At 39.9% G+C, this 22,468-nt stretch overlaps 1 protein-coding gene across 1 annotated transcript in view; it reads left to right on the forward strand.

The window, feature by feature from the left end:
- Nucleotides 1–7,951: 7,951 nt before the first annotated feature.
- The window catches only part of ACSS3 (acyl-CoA synthetase short chain family member 3), a 92,493-nt gene continuing 77,976 nt past the window's right edge, over nucleotides 7,952–22,468 (forward strand). Inside the window, exons 1-2 of the mRNA XM_075496307.1 lie at nucleotides 7,952–8,585; nucleotides 15,850–15,994. Coding sequence (XP_075352422.1) covers nucleotides 8,272–8,585; nucleotides 15,850–15,994 — 459 coding nt within the window. The 5' untranslated portion in view covers nucleotides 7,952–8,271. The remainder of the gene's footprint in view (nucleotides 8,586–15,849; nucleotides 15,995–22,468) is intronic.

Consider the following 22,468-nt stretch of genomic DNA (forward strand, 5'->3'; position numbering starts at 1 on the left):
TTACAATTTAAAAAGTAGTTCAGGCTGGTCAGAGATTGTGTAGCTCACAGGATCTAGATTGTTTGTATAAGTATTAATACTGAACCTTGTGATATTTGGTTATGGTGCAGTTAGCAAGCAGAAATAGCAAGCTTTTCTATTTTATTCATGATGTTTTATCTACTGTCATGCCTATGTTAATGCCAGAATGAGAGGAAATAGGTTTTTAGCTTTTGTTTTCCAGATTTACCTATACTGAACTAAAAGCAAAGAAGACATTTAGTAGCAAAACATAAATGGTGTAAAAAGGGAGCATATATTGTTATTGGGAAAATAGAATCCCATTAGTTCATTTTTCATTACATATGTTGTCTGTCAGGAAAATAGGTCAACTTTTTGGGAACTTAATTTTACAGAAGATGCCATGTGGCTTTTCCAATTCTTACAAGGAAAGATACTTTTTTGTTTGTTTTGTATGAAATATCATAGTGTTCTATAGAGGGAAGGCCATCCTTCAGGGTGGCCTTACAAGAAAAGAGACTCTTTAAAATATCAAAGAATTAACTGCATATAAAAATGGTTTTCAGCTGTTACTGCATCCATGTAAAATTTTTATGTGAGATGAAAACGAAATCTATTTAAAAAGTAAGGACTCAGCTTTTACTCAAGCATTTTTTTTTTATTCACCAGGAGATGTAAAGCCTAGACATTGGTTTTGCTGGCCTAATATTCCCAGAGGCCAAGAAGTCAAACTTTGAACTCTGGTTTCTAGAGACCATTATACATGGACTTCACAATTTAAATGGGCTGTTTGCGTTTTGACAGCCAATAAAGCACTCTGTTCGGCCCGTAAGACTTAGTTCTAAAATTCTAACAAATTCCCAAGCTCACACTGGATGCTTAAGCTGCCCTCTGTAATGCACATCTAAATATTTCACCCAAATATTCATGAATTCTGTCTTCTCAAAGGCTGTGATAACAACTACATGGCTTAAGAAGAGTCCACTAGAGATCTAAACCTTCAAAATGAATGGGAAATTTAGCCTCTGCTGTTAAATTACACAGTGAAATATCATTTGTTATATAATTCCAAATACATACACTGGATAACTCAGCAAGAGCCAGTTGAATGTCCTTTAGATTTACAAGTAACCCAGCTATTCCAGTGAGCAGAAATATTGAGTACAAGCCCCCTAAAGCTATTACTGAAAAATAAATCCTGAAGATCCAATATTGTGCACTAAAACATATACCTAGAAGTCATTCACTGCTTTCCCCTAACAGGAGTGAGCAAATATTTGAACATGCAGTGTGCATGTTGAAATTCCTTCCTTTGACCCTGAAAAAGCAGAACCGTGTAGGTACTTTGAGTAAATTTCAGGGTGCTTGGAGAAGGGAAAGTAGGACATCACTGACAAGGCAAATGACCAGGTTTCAATTCGGGATGTCTGCCTCATTGAATTCCACTTCTATGATACTGATTTGACAGAGAAATTGGTTTTCCTGCCTTTTTCTAAGTTCCAGAGAGCTTACTTAAATAGGTTATCTGATGGCAGAAGAGTCTTCACTGCCTTTTACCTTTAATTTCTCCTTGATGTGTGAAAAGTAGGATAAGCATCCGTGAATCTGCTATACTCATTTTACAGTAGTGTAAATAACTATAGACTACAAATTAATAAAAACCAGTATCTTGAGGGTGGGCATGTAGCCTCTGCTCTGTTATAATCAATGACTTTTGGCTTCTAGATTTAGTGACTCTAAAATTTTACCTTGCAATCTAAAATCCCCGTAGCCATGAAATTTAATTCTGGAATCTGAAATCATATTTCTGAGGGTGCAAATGTAAATGTCTGGCAGCCTAGTTCAGCACCATAAGAGAGTGAGGCCATGAGAAAATGTGGACTTGAATGTACAACTGAATGTATTTGGACATATGGTTTTGCTGCTAGCTTACCAGTAAGAGTTTTTCTGCTTCATATAATGATTCTTGGGCCTGAATTCATGCCTATTTTTCTTATTTAGATTCTTCCAGAATCCTGTGACATGCTAATTTGCAAGATGAGCTATAGAAAAAGCTATTTCCAGAAATTATTACTGATGTTATTTGGGGCAAACTGAGTGACAGCTACTATTTCTTCCCTGAGCTGCTGTGAAATTTCATCCATTCTTCACGTGTCTGAGCTGCTCAAAACTGGGATCATTCAAGAAATTCACAGAATTATTTGTTGTATGGCTCTGGATGAACTTGCATTCTTAAAAATATAGCACACATTAATAAATGACAGTTGTAATGAAATATGCTATTGACTTTGCACTTAGTCAATTTAGCTGTTAATTTCTTGCAGATAATTCTGCAGCTGAACTAAACCAGCACATTGCCACAGTGTTTGAACATTAACTTGTCTTGTCATGGAGTGAATATAGTTATGTAGTGGAATAAGGATCAAGAAATATGTCACAAGGACAAAATCCAGCAACTGTTGAGAATGGGATTGCAAGAATGAAACTCTGGGAGATAACCAGCAATGGAGCAGACTAAGCCATCGTCAGTTATACAAAAAGAGGCCCTTCAGTATATGTTAATATGCTGAGCCATAATTTGCCACGGGCCAGGCTCCTACGCAAGTTTGCTGCCCTTGCAATACGACTGATAGCTTCTTGCAGAGGGATATGACAGGCAACGAGATAAATACTAAGGCTGTGCCAACTAACTCCGTGCTCCTGGGAGTGTCCAAGGAGGCTTTAGCCCAGCCAATAATGCAAGTTTTGCACTCCTCGTGCACCCAGAGCTCTCACGTGAAATGCAGAGCTTTGAGTGCAAAAGCAGCTCAGTACTAGATTTTAGGTATTGTTCTGAAAATCTCAAGCATATGTCTTTTTCTTTTTCTTTCCATCTTTAGCTACATACAAGCCATATCCCCCTCACCCTCCCCAACCCCTCCAAGACAGGAGACAGGATCTCTGTACCTTAGACCCAGGCAAGTCTGGATATTCTGGGAAAAATCAGCTTTCCTGTTTTAGCTTAGGCAAGGAAGGCTGCAAATAGGACTTAGAGTCATTGCAATTTTTAAGCATAGACTTCCTCTAGTAGTGGCTAACTTCTTCATACTTCTTGGGCTGTATTCTCAATTTGAGACAGTGTTGCTGATAAGAATTCCAATATATTGATATAACAGGTAATTTCAAAATTACTTTATTTTTATACCAATAGTGACATTAACACTTAGATTGAGGGCTAATGGACTCTTTCGTATTTCTGTGAAAAAGACAACTTTCTGGGTAAAAAATGTTTGCGAAATCCATGGTTATTTTTGTTATCAAGTTCAAAAGGAACATTAATAAGAATGCCAGTGCCTGAAGTCCTTTTGTCCCCTTCAGAGAATACATATTGAATGTTGAAGGTTTTGTAATAACAGTGCTTGTGCCTGTGATGGTTCTGATGCAGTGATCTGGAAAACAGTGGTAGAGGCATATCAAAGAAATAGGAATAGCTTTGGATAAAATAGTAGATTTTACTCTTGTAGAGACAAATAATCAATAATCTGCAATTTCAGGAAGCTGGGAGCTCAGGGACATGGATTACCTAAAAATCAAAGTTCAATGACAGTCTCTATAAAATTACATCATCAAGTTTGTAAGTTAAATCCACAACAGCAGAAATGCAAAGCAGAAGCTAAAATTCTACTTGTCCTCCATGGAATTTACCATGGACTCTTTTCCTCAAGCGTGCCTAAATACTGAAGAACATATCATAAATTTTGCTTTTGCATGAAACTATTTGGCTTTCATGTGCTTGATTTGTTAGTTGGTGTGTTGGTTGTTTTAGCATTTTTTTACAAATTAAGAAATCCCAATTTTCTACCTGGTTTTGTTTCTCACATTTTCAAAGTCTTCTTAGAACTGAAAAGTATAAAAGTTCATTGCCCAGCAGAGCTTTATCAAAGCTGTCTGAGCACTTCACTCAGATTTAGCAGGGTCTCATGTGAGTAAGACTACTTACATGAATAAAGCTAAGCATATGCCTGAGGAGCTTTCAGAAAGAGAAGTTAGATCTGGAAAAATATGGATAAAATACAGGTTGTCCTGAACTGTAAGACCTCCTCGGGGAGGAATCAAATGATAACATCAGTAATAATTGATACTAAAATTGCATTTTCATCCCAGAGGATCTCTAACTCATTCTCACCTGGATTGAGTCACAGACTTTAATTTCAGCACTTTCCAGAAGTCTGTAAAAAGTGGCTTCTGCCTGCAGAGACAGAAATTTTAGCATTTTTATAAGTTCTCATCGTTTGTCTCCCAGCACACTACACACACACATTTCCAGAAGACAGAAATAAACAGAAGGTCATGAATTCCCAGCACTTCAGCAGGCAGACAGGTGATCCACTGTGGACACATTGATTTCAGCACTGCATCACTATTCTGAGTGCTGCAAAAACTAACTATACCTAGGACCTCTGACATGAAGGCCTCTTTAGGCTGGAAGGCAGCAGTCAAACAAAGAAGAGTGGTGAGTATAGGTATTTCGGGGGTGTGTGTGTGTGTGTGTGTGTGTTTGTTTTGGTTTTTTTTTTGTTTGTTTTGATTTGGTTTGGTTTTCTAGACCTATGACCAGATCTTACTATTGCAGAAAAAAACATAGCATCTTTTATATTCACTAAATATAGTCAAAGTATCTACTTGAAAAGTTCTATCCAAATATGTATGTTTTCAAGTAATAATTTAATTATTTTGAATTCTGCACAAGATTTTTTGTAGCTTTCAAGTAAAGCTGTGATATGTTTAATATTCTAAGACTAGATAGAAAACTGAAAGAATAATTATATCTACTTATGTACCTTAGAAGGTGCTGATTACAACTACTACTTCTATCACCTTTCAGGAAAATGGAAAAGTTTATTTTGATTTGAACTTAACTCTGCAGACTACTGCATATTGTAGAAAACCATGACTGCCTCTATTTTTTAGCCATCAATGGTATACAGGACTGTGAAACTTACTCATACAAGACTGGCAGTTCTTAAAAGTGATTTAACATATGTATTAATTGTTTAACTACAGTTTTACTTTGTGCTTACGAAAGGACTGTAACTGAATGAATTACCAAGGTTTGGAAGTCTTCTACACTAGGACAGTCAGAGCATTTCATATGCAGGAGACCATATTTGTAATACTTTTCTGCTAATCTTTTTTCAACATGCATTAATTTTCAGGCATGCATGTTTTACAATAAAGGATACAGTTGTGGAAAAAAGGCTTTCTTAAACAAAAGAAAGGCTTCAGATAAATTATTTTGCAATTGCAGAAGTAGCCAGGCCATGCTTCACAGTTCGTTCTTTGCTAGATCTATGCTTAGAAAAATACATATATTTTTCAATGGAGTCTATGGCTACAAAGGTAATTGCTACACACATCACTTGACATTACTTCAAAACTCTTTGTTGAGTGTGAATTTCAGGAGCATCAAGTTTTGCAAAAAAGAAAAAAATCCTTAGAGGGAAAATTCATCAGCTCAGAAATCTGCTATAATGGCATTTGTGAGTGAACCTTAAATTACTAGCATGCAATTGGGAGAACTAGCAATCCCTTCTTTACCCTTTTAGCTATCAGTATGGGCTGTGAGTAGTTTAATTAACGAAGTATGTTCCACAGATACTCATTAGAAACATTCCTTCAGGAAACAGATATGAGGATGTTAGCTAAAATAGGAATTTAATGCACTTCATGTTCTGATTTAGTTCATTTGTATCCCCTACACCTCTGGTGTATCATTTCTAGTAGGACATATATTCAAAATGAATACCAGAGCGTTTACTGTTGCAATGCAAATTCCTTTGCCAAATGCTTATACCTTCACATTAAACACACACTATGGACAGAGTGGAAAAATGCATTGCTCTTCAACTCCACAAGAAATATCAGGCATCACCAGACACAACCCATTAGGTGTTTACATCTCAGGATACTTCTTTCAGTGTTAGTGCCTACAACTAACATGTTACAGAATGCACATACTTAAATATTTTAGCTAGCCTGGCCTCAACAGTTTTCTCCCCAGTAGAGAAAAGGGAGATGTTGTTCCAGCTCAGAAAAAGATTGCTGTCACCGCCCAGAGGCTGGCTGCATCCAATTGCTATAGCTCCCTTCCTAACTAGATAGGCATCAAAGTGCTGGTGATCTGAAGAACATAGCTTGTAAGGCAATTAATATGAAGGGTTACTCCTCAGGAGTGGACATAACGTACCTCTAACAATTTGATTCGGAGGAGTGGGCTTCACAAACTGGGCTGAGGCAATTGGTACCTCTCCCTAAGTCCATCAGTTGCACGCCTTGGGTAGGCAGTCATTGCACTGGATTCAGCCACACAGTGGGCTTGTGAACGAGTCTAAGGCTGTGTGTGCTGATTTCTGAGCAGGCACCAAAAAAATTAATCATGTTTCCATAACAATTTTCAGTCAGAATGGTTCTTTTAAGTCAAAATTAGCCTAGCCATTATAAAGGTAGGAAATAAAAGATATAATTCTGGAAATATTTTTAAAATGCTAAGACTGGTCACCTACGTGTGACCTGACTGGGAAGTTGTGTTCTTCAGGCACATTTGTACAATGCATGCAATACTACCGGGCATCCAGCAATGGCATCTGATTTCAGGGCTGTCATGGTGTCACAGTGTTTACAGCCTCTGCAAGCTTCTCCCTTTATTTTTATTTTTTAAATTTTGGCTAGTGGGCTCTATTGACAGCAATGGTTCTGTCACAGAGGTGAAAGTGTGTGAGAAAGCAATGTCCTGAAATGTAATAATAAAATTATTACATTTGAGAACATGTATTTTTTATTTTCTTTTTTTTTTTGAGAAATGTATTTTTTATTTTCTTGCTTTGTTGGTATGCTGTAGCCTTTACCTTCCAGTAGGGAAGTTTTCATAAAATGTCCACTTAGTCCTTCAGGTGTTTCAGGTCTTGGGGGTATTAACTTCTTTTTAGAAGTAAGTCTCTGATCCTTAACTTGGACATTTTGGAAGTCGCATTATGCTACTCAGGGCCATATGTTATAGTGGCACTGATGTGGAGGAAAGAGAGGTGAACTGCAGTGCAGCGCAGGACTGGGCAATGCCAATAGCCTCCCCAAGCCATGGGAAACTCTCTGTGAGCTGATTATATTTGCCTTGGAAACAGAAGCAGCAACCAGTCTTTATGCTGAAAAACTGTTGGTGATTTTGAAGGTGACCTAAAAGTTCTGATGAACTTGAACTCTATAGGCCAAATCCTCCACCCCTCTTGGTTTTTGAGCCAGGATAAGAAATTGATTTCATGTATTAAACCTACTGTAGTGCGTCAACAGTCTAGTTCTTCTCATCCCCTTATTCCTTTACCTTAATGCGATATATTGTTATGTTCCTATGGCACTAATTCAACAACAGTCAGGTAACATATGCCTAAATTAACCACGAATATAAAACACATTATAGAGCTCCCCTTAGCCCTAAGACATTTTTTATAATGTGACTGGAGGAAGAATTTCCTGAGAGACTTGTAATGGATAGACCTATTATAGCACTAAAATAATTTCCTAAGGGACAAAAAAAGGTCTTTGAAGCTGGTGTATGTCTTAGCTGACTTGTGCATTATAATACTCTGAAACATTACCACCGAAACTCAGGAAGGGTTTCTAAATATATGACAAGATGCGCAGAACAAAAGATCCACTACAGATGATGGAAGTCTTCTCGAAAAACAGAATAAACTTTTTCTGCTGGTACAAACATTATGCCTCATTTTGTCACAGGTAAGTTTTCTCAAAGCAAGAACGTCTTTCAAAACAAATACTTGAGGAGAACTATGGCTACATGTCATGCAAATCATGAAGTCAAAAATAATCATCTCAGATTCTCGGTCTCTCCTTTCTCGGACTCTCTCCGCCGCCGGTCGCAGCCAAGCGCTGACAGGGCCGGGCGCCCCGACATGGCGCCTGCCCCGGCCCTCCCGCGGCCCCACGGGGCGCAGCGGGGGCCGCCGGCCGCCCCCCCCCGCTCGGCGCGGCTCCGGTCACAGCTGAGGCGACGCTCGCTGCCTTGCTCCGAGTCGCTTCCGCTCCCCCCCGACTCCTGGCCGCTGGCGAGGAAAGCCGCCGTCCGGGGGCAGCGCTGGAGCGCTGGGCGGGGGCGGTTCGGCCCGCCGTGCCTCGCTGGCCCCGGGGAGCCGCCACCGCTTCTTCGTCTTGTGCCGTTCGAGGGCTTTTTCGAGCCTTAACGAAGCCTGTGCGGCTCCTCTCCCTCGAAGGCCACGGAAAATGGGTTTCCTGGGCAGGCTGGCGGCGCTGCCCAAACTTGTTGGGGCGGCGGCGGGCCGGGGCGGCGGCTGTGGCTGGCGGCGGCCGGGGCGGCATTGCGCGGGGAGCCCGCTCCCGGCCTGGGCCGCCGCTGTCCGCCGCCCGCCGCCCGGCGGCCGCGCCGCCTCCTCCCAGGCGCTGGGCGAGTACGAGGAAGTTTTCAGGTCCTCCGTGGCGGAGCCCGAGAAGGTCTGGGGAGCAGCTGCCGAGCAGATCCAGTGGTACAAGCCCTGGGCCCGGGCCCTGGAGAGGGGCTGCCCGGGGAGCGCCTCCTGGTGAGTCTGCCTGTGTCCCCCCGGTGCGGTGGAGCGGCCGGGGCCGCGGGAGAGCACAGCTGAGCTGTAACGGGTAGGGCTGCCTGCCGAGGGGCTGGGGGTCGTGTGGTTAACACGCTACTACCCCATCACGTATTTGGGGTGGTCAGCACGCCGGCGCTGATGAAGGAGATGGCTGCAGAGCATGGAGGAGTTTAATGATTACACTTGGTAAAGCTTAACGATTAAAAGCAGCATGGATGAGTGTGTTGGGGTGAGGGGAGTTAGCCTGCACTGTGACAGGTGTAACATACACCTGTGTGGCTGTGATGTCCGTGCGTGTCTGGTGGGTGACAGAGGTGTGTGCGCCTGTTGCTCCCCCATCCCACCCCTTCTGGGCCTGGCTTGGGAACAGGCTGCTGCGAGCACGGGAAACCGGGCATCAGGTGCCAGGGGAGGTACGTGTATGGAAACACAGAAACGGCGGCCTTCAGAGTTGTTTAATCTTAGAAACTATCTAAGTAGGTCATAATTTAAAGGATGTCATTAAGGCAATGTTCAGCAAAAGCATTGGTACTGTAACATATATCTCCATGTGGTGAATGGCAAACTGCCCTAAGACAGAATGTGATATGCTTGTTATAAATTACCAGATAGGATTTTCAGTACTTTCTCAAAGGTGATTTACCTGTTAAAATTTTGTGTTGACAACCATCGCCTCTTTTTCGGCAAGTTTACATCATGCTCTTTGATCTTTTCTCAAGGAGAAGCTGATACAGGATGAAAAAGGCAGCGCAGGATGAGGGTCATCTTTGGTACCTTGATGTTCTTTGCCATTTTTATATTTTTCTGGTTTGATTTTAATTTAAAAATACTAATAATTCTCAAAATATAATTTAAAATATTAATCACTCTCAAATCTGCCTGAAGAACCAGTAGAGTGGAGCTTGCTTTCTTATTGGTGTTTGATGTTATTGCTCGGCACCTCTGGTAGTGAAAATTGTTTGTATGTCTTAAGCTGAATGTTGAACAGCACCTAGCCAGGATAAATCTCTTTAAGTCAGCAGGACTGTGTAACAGTCAGAAGTCTCAAATGGATGGATAGGGAGACCTGTGGTCCACTAGGTCATGGCACCATTCAGAAAGGCAGATAGGATTTCCTGCATAATTAAAGACCAGTAAAGATCACTGGCTCTGGCATTCCTGAACAGAATAATGAAGAAGTCAATACAATGGTTACTTTTTAAGAACAAAGGAATGAGAATACAACACATGCTAGTGAGCATGGTTTTGCTATCAAATTCTGTCAAACAAATGTGGCTTGATTTGTTGAGCATGATAAACTTGCTTGCTGAAAGTAACATGGTTAGGTCTTTGTAAAGCATTATGACTTCTCAGGTGGAAGTTATTTGGTCTTACGGCAGGCGTAAAGTTTCATGGGCTGAAGTCAGACTTATCTTCCAGGGGTCTTTTCTGGTCTTACCTCTCACTTGCATCTTTCTCCCTCTGTGGATGCAGATTGCCACAGACTGAAATTATCTCACTAATGTGGGCAAATAGCTGAAGGGAGGGTGTGAAGAGCCAGGCTCTTTTCAGTGGTGCCCAGTGACAGGAAAAGAGGCAATGGACACACCCTGAAACACAGGAGGTTCCCTCTGAACATCAGGAAACACTTTTTTAGAGGGTGACTGAGCACTGGCGCAGAGTTGGTTGTGGACTCCATCCTTGGAGGTATTCAGAAGCCGTCTGGACATGGTTCTGGCCTGCTGGCTCCAGGTGGCCCTGCTCGAGCAGGGGGATTGGACCAGGTGCCCTCCAGAGGTCCCTTCCAACATCAACCAGTCTGTGATTCTGTGGGATTATGCAAAGATGCAAGTCTTTGAAGACTCAATGTCAGGTCATAATTATTGTTTGGATGTCAGGTATCTGTTGCTCTGCTGTGGGTAATAAAACATTAAGCAATTCAAATTTCTTCAGTCCTCTTTAATGTCTTAATGTGCAATATGCAATTTTATTTCTGTTTTGATTTAAGTTCACCTTAAGCAATAACAGGCTGTATGTGATACTAGCATAGTACTCTAATGCCTCTGAAGACCCAGATGGTAACTAGCATTCAGTGTGCTCCACAGGATGACAGATAGGTAAATTCTTTGAGGAAAAGACTGAATCTAAAAGTGTCCTGGTTTTGGCTGGGATAGAGTTAATTTTCTTCCTAGTAGGTGGCATAGTGCTGTGTTTTGGATTTAGTATGAGAATAATGTTGATAACACACGGATGTTTTAGTTGTTGCTAAGTAGTGTTTACACTAAGTCAAGGCCTTTTCAGCTTCTTACGCCCTGCCAGCAAGAAGCTGGGAGGAGGCACAGCCAGGACAGCTGACCTAAACTGGTCAAAGGGCTATTCTATATCATATGATGTCATGTTCAGTGTATAAACTGGGGGGAGTTGGTTGGGGAGGAGCGATCGCTGCTCGGAGATGGGCTGGGCATCGGTCAGTGGATGGTGAGCAATTGCATTGTGCCTCACTTGTTTTGTACATTCTTTTATCATTATTATTTTCTCTTCCTCTGCTGCCCTATTAAACTGCCTTTATCTCAACCCACAGGTTTTACTTTTTTTTTCCCAATTCTCTCCCCCATCCCACCGGCAGAGGGGGGAGGGTGAGCAAGTGGCTGTGTGGTACTTAGTTGCTGACTGGGTTTAAACCATGACAAAGAGAGAGAGAGGATACAAGAGGCTCTTTCAGAGGACATGCTGAAGAGAAAACAGAGGATGGAACAGAAATGAGGAAGAGGGCAGGCTTCCAAGAAAAACATAACTTGCTGGTCTAACAGGGTAAAGATGTAGTTCTGGTTAAGAGATTTACCTAGGAAGCAGTTTATGGAGACCTTAAAATAGTGTTAAGAAGTTCATGTATGTGGTTCTTGACTTAGAATTTATCTCCTGTTTTGCAGGCATATTATTAGGTCAGTTAATAAATATCAATTTATTTTCAGTATCTTTGGTTTTGGTTGCCAAATGAGACTTATGGAAACAGATACTTTTCATGTATTTTCTGGTCTCATTTACTTCAGTTGAAGAAGTTGAAGGAAGCAGTTAATGTATTTAAAACATAGCCATAAGGCAAATGCTGATTTGTCCTCTCTAAATACTGTAAGAGTGTGAAAGAAACGTGCAGCATGCCCTAGTGCATTTTCTTTAGTCTTTTCCATTGGAAACATGGATGTTATGTCAGTGGGTTGCAAAATGATTTCCTAAAGGTCTGTGATCAGCATCACCATCCCCTGGCTGTTTTGTTGAAGCAGTAATCCCAGGTACCATTGGCTGTTCTAACCTGTATCCGTGGCTGGTACGGCACAAAACATCATCTGGTTTTGCCCACATCAAAAATAATGAGAAGAGCAAAAAACCATGATTGGTCAAGAAAAGGATGAAGGAATTGGACTTGTTTGGTGTAGAAGCCAAAAAGGAGATGTAAGTTTTAAAACATGTAAAATTTGGCTACAGAGAATTTGGCTACAAAGTTTGAAGGCAAAACTGTTCTCTGAGTTGGCTTTGAAGAGGTCAAAGCTAGAAGTCTTAAATTGCAATAAGGGAGATGCAGATTTTAGACGTTAGAAAGAAAAATCTTTTTAATGCTAAAGGTAGTGAAACACTTGAACAGATTATTTTGGGAACTTGTGGAATCCCAGTTAGAAAGGTTAAGCAAGTATTTCTTTAGGAATGATAGAATCAGTTTTTCCTAACGCATGCAGGCAGAGGGCAATTTTGCAAATTAGGTGTTTTTTATCTGATTCAAAGACATAAGTGCAGTATAAAATTACCTTCGAACTTTAGGAATGTTGCCCAGATTGTTATTCAAATGTTGCTTACACTTTTTAAAAATGTGGCTGCATCAATTAACATAATATTATCTCAAAATATCTAATATTGTTGTGGGTTTGTCTAAGACTTTATTCAGTTTATGTTCTCACTTAATCTAGAAAAATTAAAAAAAAAAACAACCCTGTTGATTCCGGGGAACCCAGCTTGGAGAAGTATATGTACCCTGCATGACATAAAAGGATTTTTGCAATATGCTTTTTTTTTACAGTTATGGTGCAAAATAATTTTAAGGTAGTTTTTTCTTTTGCATATATGCCAGCTTTATTCAGAAACTTTACCTTCTTCCTTTTTTATTCTTAATTATCTTACTTTCTGAGCCATTGAGTGAAGATTAAAAAGTGTCTCTGAGTACAGCTACTTTGATTCCTAAGATAGCAGTTAGTGTCGGAAATTAAAGCATAACTTTTGAATATTTGAGTGAAATGAATTAAGACATAATTATGTGTTTCCTTTTACACTACTATACTTATTTAACTACTAGCAAGCAGGCTGTTGTCACATCCAAAAAAATACTGAATGCAGTAAAAAAAATTTCCGTAGATGGTAGATCTTAAGCTGTATGTAACGGGAGTTCTGCTATGGAAGACCTAACTGACTGACTTGCCAAGCGTAAAACACGAACAGAAGATCAGCACTTTCGTGCCCTCTTCTACTCCTACCCCTAAAAGGTTAATAGTCATTTTAGAGTGTGATTAAAGAGGTAAGTGCATGTGCTTGAGATTCCTGTTTGTGAAACAATAGAAACTGTGAGACCTCAGGGCCGGGGTGAGATGGGAGGTGCTGAGCCTCAGTCATGAAGAGGCAGTAATTCCTAGGTGGCTGCTGTAGGCAGCTTTAAAGAGGCTCAAGGGGGTCCTAATGTGGGTAACCACACCCAAATTACTAAAAAGATGCCTTATTAGATCCAAGTTATGCATAACATGTATTATCAAAGGCTGCTGCTTTCATGGATGTATGGGAAAAAAGACTTATCAAAAGGATAGGTAGATATTGTCAGAATACTGGTTTAAAATGTTGCTGTGAAGGAAGCTGTTTTGATATTATAACCAGTTTTAAATTCTGCTGTGATTTTTGACAGGAAGAACCCTGTCATTTTTTTTCTACTATAGCACCAGTGGACGGTAGATGAGCTCTTCAAAGAGACTGCTAGTGAACGGAATCCAGTTTCTTTTATGTATTAGAGTTGTTACTGGTGACTCTTTTTATTTGTTTTAGTTTTCCTCTGCTCTGTTTGTGGAATGTTATTAATTTCTCAGCATTAGGAACACAGCCTAAAAAAAGGTTCTTCAGACTTGGATTCATTGGGTAAGCCGTATTGAGATAATTGTCTGGTTGGCAACAAATTAGCATTTTACAGTCCTGCTTATTATAGCAAGATTTACTGGCAGCTGTGAGAAGCATCCTGCAGATCCACCTCTGATCTTTCTGCAGCCTATTGGAATATTTTCTTTTTGATTCTAGAGCTCTGTTTTGAATAGGAGCATCTCATTGAGGTCCTTACTCCAAGACTGGGTCCTGGTTTCATGCTGCTGTTTCTTTCCAACTAAAGCTTATTCAAGCCAATCAAAGTTCCTCATGGGTATTCATCTCCTTGGGAAGCACTGAATCAACAGAAGTTTGCAGCAGCACAGGGCAGCTTTTCAAAGCCAGGCAGCTTTTATTTGTCAGACAGAATGAGGTATTTCAGCATGTCCTTGGGTGACTACAGAAGTGAAAGTCTTGAAGTTGTGGTCATTGTAGGTGCATCTCTGCTTCTCTGATCCCCTAAGAGCCTCCCTCCTTCTGAATGGGGTAGCAAAGCTCTCATCACCCTGTCCAGATAGTCTTGTTTTTTGTTTCAACTTGCAGTTGCATCTTTTTCACAATTGTTCGCAAGCGATTGTTAAAAAGTTATGGGGCAGTGTTGGTGTTGCTGTGTATCTTTAGAAGAATCCAAGCTCCGGTAATTGCTCATGTTTTGAGCGTTCTGAAGTGGTTATGCGTAGTAGCCCAGGTACTGTGCTCTCTTGTTCCCTTGTTCATATCATCCTACAGTGATGTGATATAAAAATCAATGGATGACCAGAATCCTATACAACTTTTATGACAGTAATATGGAGTTTCTCTATATTACATGAAACAACTCCCAATCTTTTATTGTTCATACGGTTCTTCTTTTTTGGAAGGGGTTTGTAGTACAGAACGTTTTTGTTACTTTCTTGGTCCCCCACTTTCTCCTTACTAATGGCATTGTAAAGGAATCACAATAAAAGATTGCTGCATCCTAAACATCCTAACTGCTTTTGGTTTAATAATTGCCATTCTTTGACAATAAAGTCTATCCTATGGCATCCGTGCATATGGATATATGAATAATATATCAAATATTCTAATTTAGAGCAGTCCTCTTTTAACTAGTAGTGGGTTACTTTAGGCCATCTGTTTTTATTTCTAGTTACATTATAACAATACCAGATTATCACAGTGAGTGTCCCCATAGAACTTTCTGGAAACTCTCAAGTGTGCTTTTTCCATGTGTTGCTCTTCTTTTTGCTGTAGAGAGATACGTGCAGATAAAAAAACAAACATAAAGTGTGTTATTTAGCGTTAACTTTAATTTTTAGATTCTGTGTCATTTTTCAGTTAGCAAAGTCATCTTTGTATCTGGTGCCTTCTGTATTTTCTTACTTCAGGATTATGCTGCAGTTGAATTTTCTTTTTCTGTGTAAAATGACAATGAAAATGAGACCTGAGTTTATGAAGTGATTTTATTTAATTAGAAGATGAGAATTTTCTGTAAATGTCTGGCTGTTGAAGAGGCTGTGACTCATATCGCTTTACAGGGGATTTTGAGTCACTGATGTAAAACATGGTAATGTCAAATGCATTATGAATGTCAGACAAATTTATAAGATTTTATAACTGTTGGGGTCAGTTTCATTTAGATACAGATGCTTGTATGCTTAACTGTTATTGCCAAGAGATGAATAAGAGTATTTTGAGTCCTGAACCTGTTCGTCTTAAAAAAGATATGTGTGCGTGCCAATACAAAGTAGTGTAATAACACATTTTCATAATGTCAGATTATTTTATGTGAATGTATGCTTTTTCTGTGAAACTAAAAATCAGCTATAAAAATCAGAATGATTGATGCAAATTAAGTTAAATCAAGACCAAGTTTAGCAGATTCTTAGTTAAGTCAATTAAGGTACAGTACTTCCACTATTTTCCCTAATAGGCTTATTTAGCTTTTTGAGTAATTGTGAGGTTATAGATTAAAAAATGACTTCCTGAACTGAGTATAATGTTTTATGAGCTATATTTTAATTGAATGGTCTCATTCCTTAAAAAAAAACATGCAAAAAAATAGTCTTATTAGTTTGGAAGGCTGGCTGTTACATACTTCCAACTTCTTTTTTAGGTTTGTAGGTGGAGAGCTGAATATCTGTTACAATGCTGTAGATCGTCATGTTGAGAATGGACGAGGAGACCAAATTGCCATTATTTATGACAGTCCTGTTACAAATACCAAAGAGAAAATAACTTATAAGGAACTTCTTGAACAGGTATGTTTGTGAATAACCTCATTACTGAAAATGGGCAGTAAATATTGCACAGCAGGTAGATACTAGAGAGGTAGAAATGGTCTGCCTTTCTAGTTTATTCCTTTTGCTGTGCTCAGTATTGATTTATAAGCTTCAATACCTGTACTCAATTATACTGCATCTAAGAGGTTTTGATCTTCCTCTAATTCTGATTTTTCTTCTGCAGTTTTTAATTTTCTCCTGTTTGATTAAATTTTGAACTTTTCTCTATTGGATTTCTTTTTTTTTCCCCTAACAGTTCTTATTTCATATTTAGGTAAAGAAAAGTATTAGTCAAGTTACTCGACAGTTGCTATGATGAACAAAAATACAGTTCCAGTAGAAATGAAGATGCGTACCTTGGCTATTGCTGCACATAATTGAGTGTAAAAACAAATGAAATTTGACAGGGAGGAGCTCTAAAGAGAGCTGCATCAAATGCCCTGCTGTAGGCTGTAGTGGGGGTACCGGTGGCCCCACACTAGTTTTCTCTCTGGAAAGTCTGTGGATCTCGACTCCCCCGTCGGCTGAGGTAGCTTACCCCAGCTGGGGTCGTGAATACCTGGTTCTGCATCGGCCCGTTCAGATGACTCAGTGCTGACTGCGGGTTGTTGCCACCACGGGTGTTTGCAGTCTGCCCTGTTCAAGGTTCTCCGCTCTCACAGCCGTCAGCCGTGGCTTGCCCTCACGCTGCTCCTCTGTTTAGCTGGCTTGTTTCTTCCAGTTATATGTAGCGGTTGCACTTAACACTGAGCGCAAAGAAATGTTGGAGTCAGACTCATATTCTTCTTTAATGTATTTCAGTGTGCAAGATGGATTACAGTGAATGGAACACACTCACTTTACTTCACATATGCACGTAGTGTCTGGAGTAATGTGAACCTACGGTTTAAAATGTGAAATAAGGTTCACAATACCGTAATTCAGTTTGTGAGGGTTTTATTCCACTGTTGCAGGAAAAGAGAAGTCATACAGCTACAAAAAATGATAAACCTGTATTGCACTCTACCTTTTAAGGAAAATATAGAAAACATTTACTCCTCAACAATTTCGTGTTGATTTGCCAAGTCCAAAAAAGAACTTAGAAGTTACCATACAGTATGCTGGAGAACAACTAGCTTCAGTGTTTTAAGAAATCAGGAGACTTTAAAAGGGTCCAGGTCCTTATCTAATTTTATTTATTCTTTTATAGATATATATTTTATATATAGAATATGTTATATATAAAAATTATAATTTTATAGATACTATTTTATGTGTCATGTGCCATCTATAAATATAATGTATACACAAAATATGTATGTATATATGAAATCAATTTATACATACCTATACATATAAAAATACATCACTGTTTTATTTTAATCAAGTAATACAACATTTTATTGTAAATTATTAACTTAAGTGGGCTCTCTCTGTAGAAATTTCCTCTGAAAAGCACTTGAAAAGTAGCCTTTGTTTTGCTTTTTAAGCTTGGTGTTGGTATTAAGTCTCCTAAGTTTGTGTATCTGCATTCTCTATAAGCTTATTAAATGTTTTAGGATATGGCAGATTTGTGCAGAATGAGAAAGTTTTGCTAGTTGACATACACATCCTTTCCTCCACATTTCCTCTTACAGCAGCATTACCAAACCGAATGGAAGAACTGGTTTAAGTTTTCTGGAGGTATGTAGCAGAACTCATTCAGAAGTAAATTATAATCTTGCTGGTAGCCGAGTCCTATCTAAATACTGTTTTTGAATTTTCTACAGTTTGCTCTTCTCGTTAATCAAAAGGGAATATAAGTGAAAGGCAGGATTTGAGATTATTATCTTGTCTGTTGAAGCTGTCTAGTCCATTCTGTGGAATAAATTTAACTTGGTTTACCTGGTAACTATTGGACACCTGATAACAAAGGTATTCACAAAGAGATTTGCTGAAAATGGGAAAGACATGGGCTGGTGTATTTTGTGTCATAGATCTTGTAGGGTCTAGGAGAGACTTTGAGAAAAGGCCTACCAAACCACTATGGAGCATGGGTGACGACGTTTGGCTCGCAGCCCTCAGTCACCGCTTGTCACTGTGTTCTCAGTCTGCTCAGTGTAAGCTAAAAGTACGATATCCTGTCACTTTGAAATAGACTTTTAGTGCCCTTCATGTTTCGTTATAGATCAGTATGAGTGCAGATCATACATATGACTAAAGTTGATGAACCTCCTGGTGGGGAAAGAAGCCTCTTGCCTTCTTTCCTGAGTTCCTTTCCCAATTTAAAATAGCCTGACAGTGTGTATCTGTGTGCAGACTGTCGTTTGGACTGTCCACGTCCAATGAATGTTTAGTAGTCTGGCCAGTAAGCCGATAGTGTAATGAGGATGTCTTTTCAGAGAGGCTGCCTGTTCAAAATTCTCTACGAGAGTTCAGCACTTGAAGTGGTGGAATTCTTTCTGTCTTTTGATAATAAAAAATGGAGTTTATAGATGGATTCCCCAGAATTTATGTAGGATAACTGTGGGTCACAGGATGGGAAGATGCAGAGTTTTGTAGCAGGTTGGATCGTTTGTCCAGGACCAAGCTCATGGTAAGGATAAAAAAAATGACATAGGTGCTTGGTTGGAGATACTAAGACTCCTTAGGGAGGGTGGGATAGCTTGAGCTATGTACTCAGGAAGCCTGTTGTTTTTCATATTATCCCTATCCTTTTTAATTGTTGCACTGCTGTTCAGATCTAAGAGCTACAGTGATACTGCAATTTTGAAGTTAAGTACCACTAAACTATAAATAATTGAGAGAAACGTTGGAAGCTTGTGGATGTTTAGTGCCCAACCTGTGGGAAACTTTTTTTTTTTTTGGCAAACCTGGAATAGAAGGAGTGCAGGACAATTTCAGCAATTCTTTATTGATGTAAATAATGGCAAGATCAGTTTATGTTGATCTTCTGTACAACTATACTGTCTTCACACTTGGAAAGTCTTGAGAATTACGGTTAGTTAAAGAGAAGTTGTACGTAGTACATACAGTTACATTTTAAGTGCATTAATTGTATGTTGTTACAGATTGTCCTGGTTTTGGCTGGGATAGAGTTAATTTTCTTCCTAGTAGCTAATTCAGAGCGGTGTTTTGGATTTAATATGAGAATAATGTTGATAACACACGGATGTTTTAGTTGTTGCTAAGTAATGTTTGCACTGCTCAAGGACTTTTCAGCTTCCCATGCTCTTCCAGGTGCACAAGAAGCTGGGAGGGGACACAGCCAGGATAGTTGATCCAAACTGGCCAAAGGGCTATTCCATACCATATGTCGTTATGCTAAGTATATAAACTGGGGGGAGTTGGCCGGGGAGGAGCGATCGCTGCTTGGGGACTGGCTGGGTGTTGGTTGGCAGGTGGTGAGCAGTTGTATCACTTGGTTTTTTTTTTCCTGGGTTTTGTTCCTCTCTCTCTCTTTTGTTGTTTTCCTTTTAATTACAAATTATTACTATTAATTATTATTATTATTATTATTATTATTATTATTATCATTATTATTATTATTTTATTTTTTCCCAATTATTAAACTGTTCTTATATCAAGCCATGAGTTTTCTTACTTTTGCTCTTCTGATTCTCTCCCCCATCCCACCGGGGGGGAGTGAGCGAGGCTGTGTGGGGCTTAGTTGCCGACTGGGGTTAAACCATGACGCAGATGAAATCTTCCAAATGCAGAGAGGAGGAATTTGGCAAATTTAAGACATAATAGTCTTCCAAAATGTACTGATTGGACTTTTTTCTTTACTGATGCCTGTTATACGCCTTTAAATGAGGATTACAATGTTGGACTGAAGCCAGTGAAATGGGAATGTAGGTGAAAGTTTTTAGTATGCCTTGGGAGATTCTCTAGTTCCAGTAGTGAGATGGCAGGGAAAGATAAGGGAGACACAAATTCTGTTAGAAATACTACTGAATTTCTGTTGTATTAGGGAAATATAAAGATACCTGGAAGAAATAAGGAGCAATGGCTTCTGTTCATTTAAAAACAAATTTTCTGATTGTGTTGAAAAATACTACCATTTTCAAGTTAAGGCAAAGGCTGTTGGGTAGGTGAAAAACCCCTTTTGTTTACATTATTGAGTGTATTCTCTAGAATGCCTCACTTGCTAAAAAGAAATCTCAAGAATTTGAGAGTCATATTATTTGCAGTTGTTGATGCTTGACAGATCATGTACACAAAAGCAGTATGATTTCTGTCTGTGATTCTTTTCAGTAACAATGCACAGTTAACATGTTGAATTCAGTGCTGTAATAAATAATTTCTGAGTGCAGTAACGTGATGGGATTAATAAAACCAACACCCCTGCAAGGCTCTGACAGCATTGAATGTTACAAAAATATGGATGAGAAAGAAGGGCTTCAGGTTATCAACAATGGGCCAGGATGTAATTTCTTCTGTAGGAAGGTTTTTTCCATAATTACACACCCTAAAAGCATTTTCTTCCAAAATAGCTGTATTAGCCATTGTCAGTTTGGATTTATGTGTGTGTCTGTCATATCTGCTCATATCTAGATTGTTTTGTTTCTAGTTGTCTTTCTCATTCTTCATGCTTTGCTCCATCTTCTTTCTTTGCCTTCTGCCTTGAAAAATGACCAGTTCCTTCTTAGCTAGAAATAGTGACTTCCATTTCAAGATATTTTTTCTCAGAGTTGCTTTAAAATCAAAACTAGAATACAGACAGAAAATCCTACTGAGACTGACAACCCAACTTCTTATCCTCATTGTCTGGTAAAGCAACATTATCTCGATAAAACTATGTATTAGACTTCTTTAATGCTGGTTTTCCTTACCTTATTTAAATCTCAAATGGCATTTTTCAGTGCATGTCCTAGAAAGATTTAACTGCGATGTCACTGGGGTAGCTCTTCAAAAGAATTAATGTTAGTATTCTTTAAAGGATGAGACTAATCAGGAATTTACAAAGAGTGGTGTCTTGGGTTTTTCACATTCCACACAAAAGACTTCCAAATGACACTGTAAAAGTCTGAAGAAGCAGCTGGAACTTGATGTCCCCTGACTGAAGGTAGTTATACTGCAGCATGTCAATGTCAGCGATGCCTACAGTAATGTATAATTTTGTGCAGCTTGGGCAGATGAGTGAAGCAAAGCCATGCTGAATTAACTGCTGAGGCTCCTGACATTTCCACTATATGTGGTTTGTAAGTTTTACTTTGGACTAGGTTTAGTTTCATCCTTTGAATCAAATGTCCCGTAGCTCACTTCAAAGCCATCTGAACATAGCTATCCCACAAATCTTTGCTTCCTTGACTTGTGGATTCCTTTAGGAAGTGCCATGCTCACCCTTCATCTGTGTCACTGCTGCTTGATTTCTCTCCCCACTCCGAGTGGATGTTGTCCAAATAATGGCCTTTTAGGGGAACATAGGTGCTGTAGGAGTTGTGCAGAACACTAGGGGCTATCCTTCACAAGTACCAGAAATTCCTTCTGAGGCAAATGGTTGTCTGGAACCCATCTCTTCTGCAGAGTGAATGCCATGGCGTCGCTTCTGATAAAACATTAAATCCATGCCAAGCTGATAAGTATTACAGAATCCTCATCTCATCCCAGTCCCTCCTTGGAGACACATAGTTCGCAGCCGATCTCCCAAACCAGGAAGGAAAATGGCCCTTCCCAAAAATCCCCAGCTTCCTCTTAATTCAGACAACTTCTTGGCATCTGAAAGAAGGAAGGAGAAACTTCTGCGACTAACCACGATCCCAGCAGCTTTCTGGCTGTGTGAGAAAGAAATAGAAATCATCCTGATTTATATTTTTTCTTGTAATTTGTGGAAAAGTGTACTAGCACCACTGCTACCACTGAGTAGGTCCTTTATACACTGCATTTGAGACAGTGCTGCTGGGTTTTTGTGCAGGAGCCCAGGAGGGCTGTGTTATCAAGGCATGCCATGTCCACAGCTTATGCAGTTGCCAGGACTGTGCCTGGCTCACAGGTCGAGCTGGGATGGGGCAAGTAGACTCTGATGGAGCTTGTTGCTCCACAGAACTTCCCTCACAGGTCACAGCCCCTGGGGAATCATCTCTCAAGGTGTAGCAGCTCTCATAGTTGATCCAGAGACCTACACAACCTTTCCACAGCTCTGCGACCAGTGCCCTAATTCTACCAGAAACCTCCTAAACACAGTCCCACTCTCAATACAGGTACAGGAAAGGAGTACACACACTTACTCAGGCAAGCATCTGGACCACCAGTTTTGCAATTCCCATTGCCTGCCGTGGCAGAGAGTGGGCCAAGGGGATGTTCCTGTGTGTTGTTTTGTGAGTGTCCTCTGGAGGTTGCAGGCATGTAGATGTGTGCAGCACCATTGCTATGCTTTTCCCTAGATTGCGTCCCAGGACTGCTCATCCTGGGACCAAGGGCGTGGATGTCCTTGGATGTCTGTGGATGAGCAGTGGGCTTGGCAGAGTGCTCTCCCCTCCCCTGACGATCTGT

The sequence above is a fragment of the Mycteria americana genome, chromosome 1 (genome assembly GCF_035582795.1).
Source record: "Mycteria americana isolate JAX WOST 10 ecotype Jacksonville Zoo and Gardens chromosome 1, USCA_MyAme_1.0, whole genome shotgun sequence".
In the NCBI taxonomy this organism is placed as follows: Eukaryota; Metazoa; Chordata; class Aves; order Ciconiiformes; family Ciconiidae; genus Mycteria; species Mycteria americana.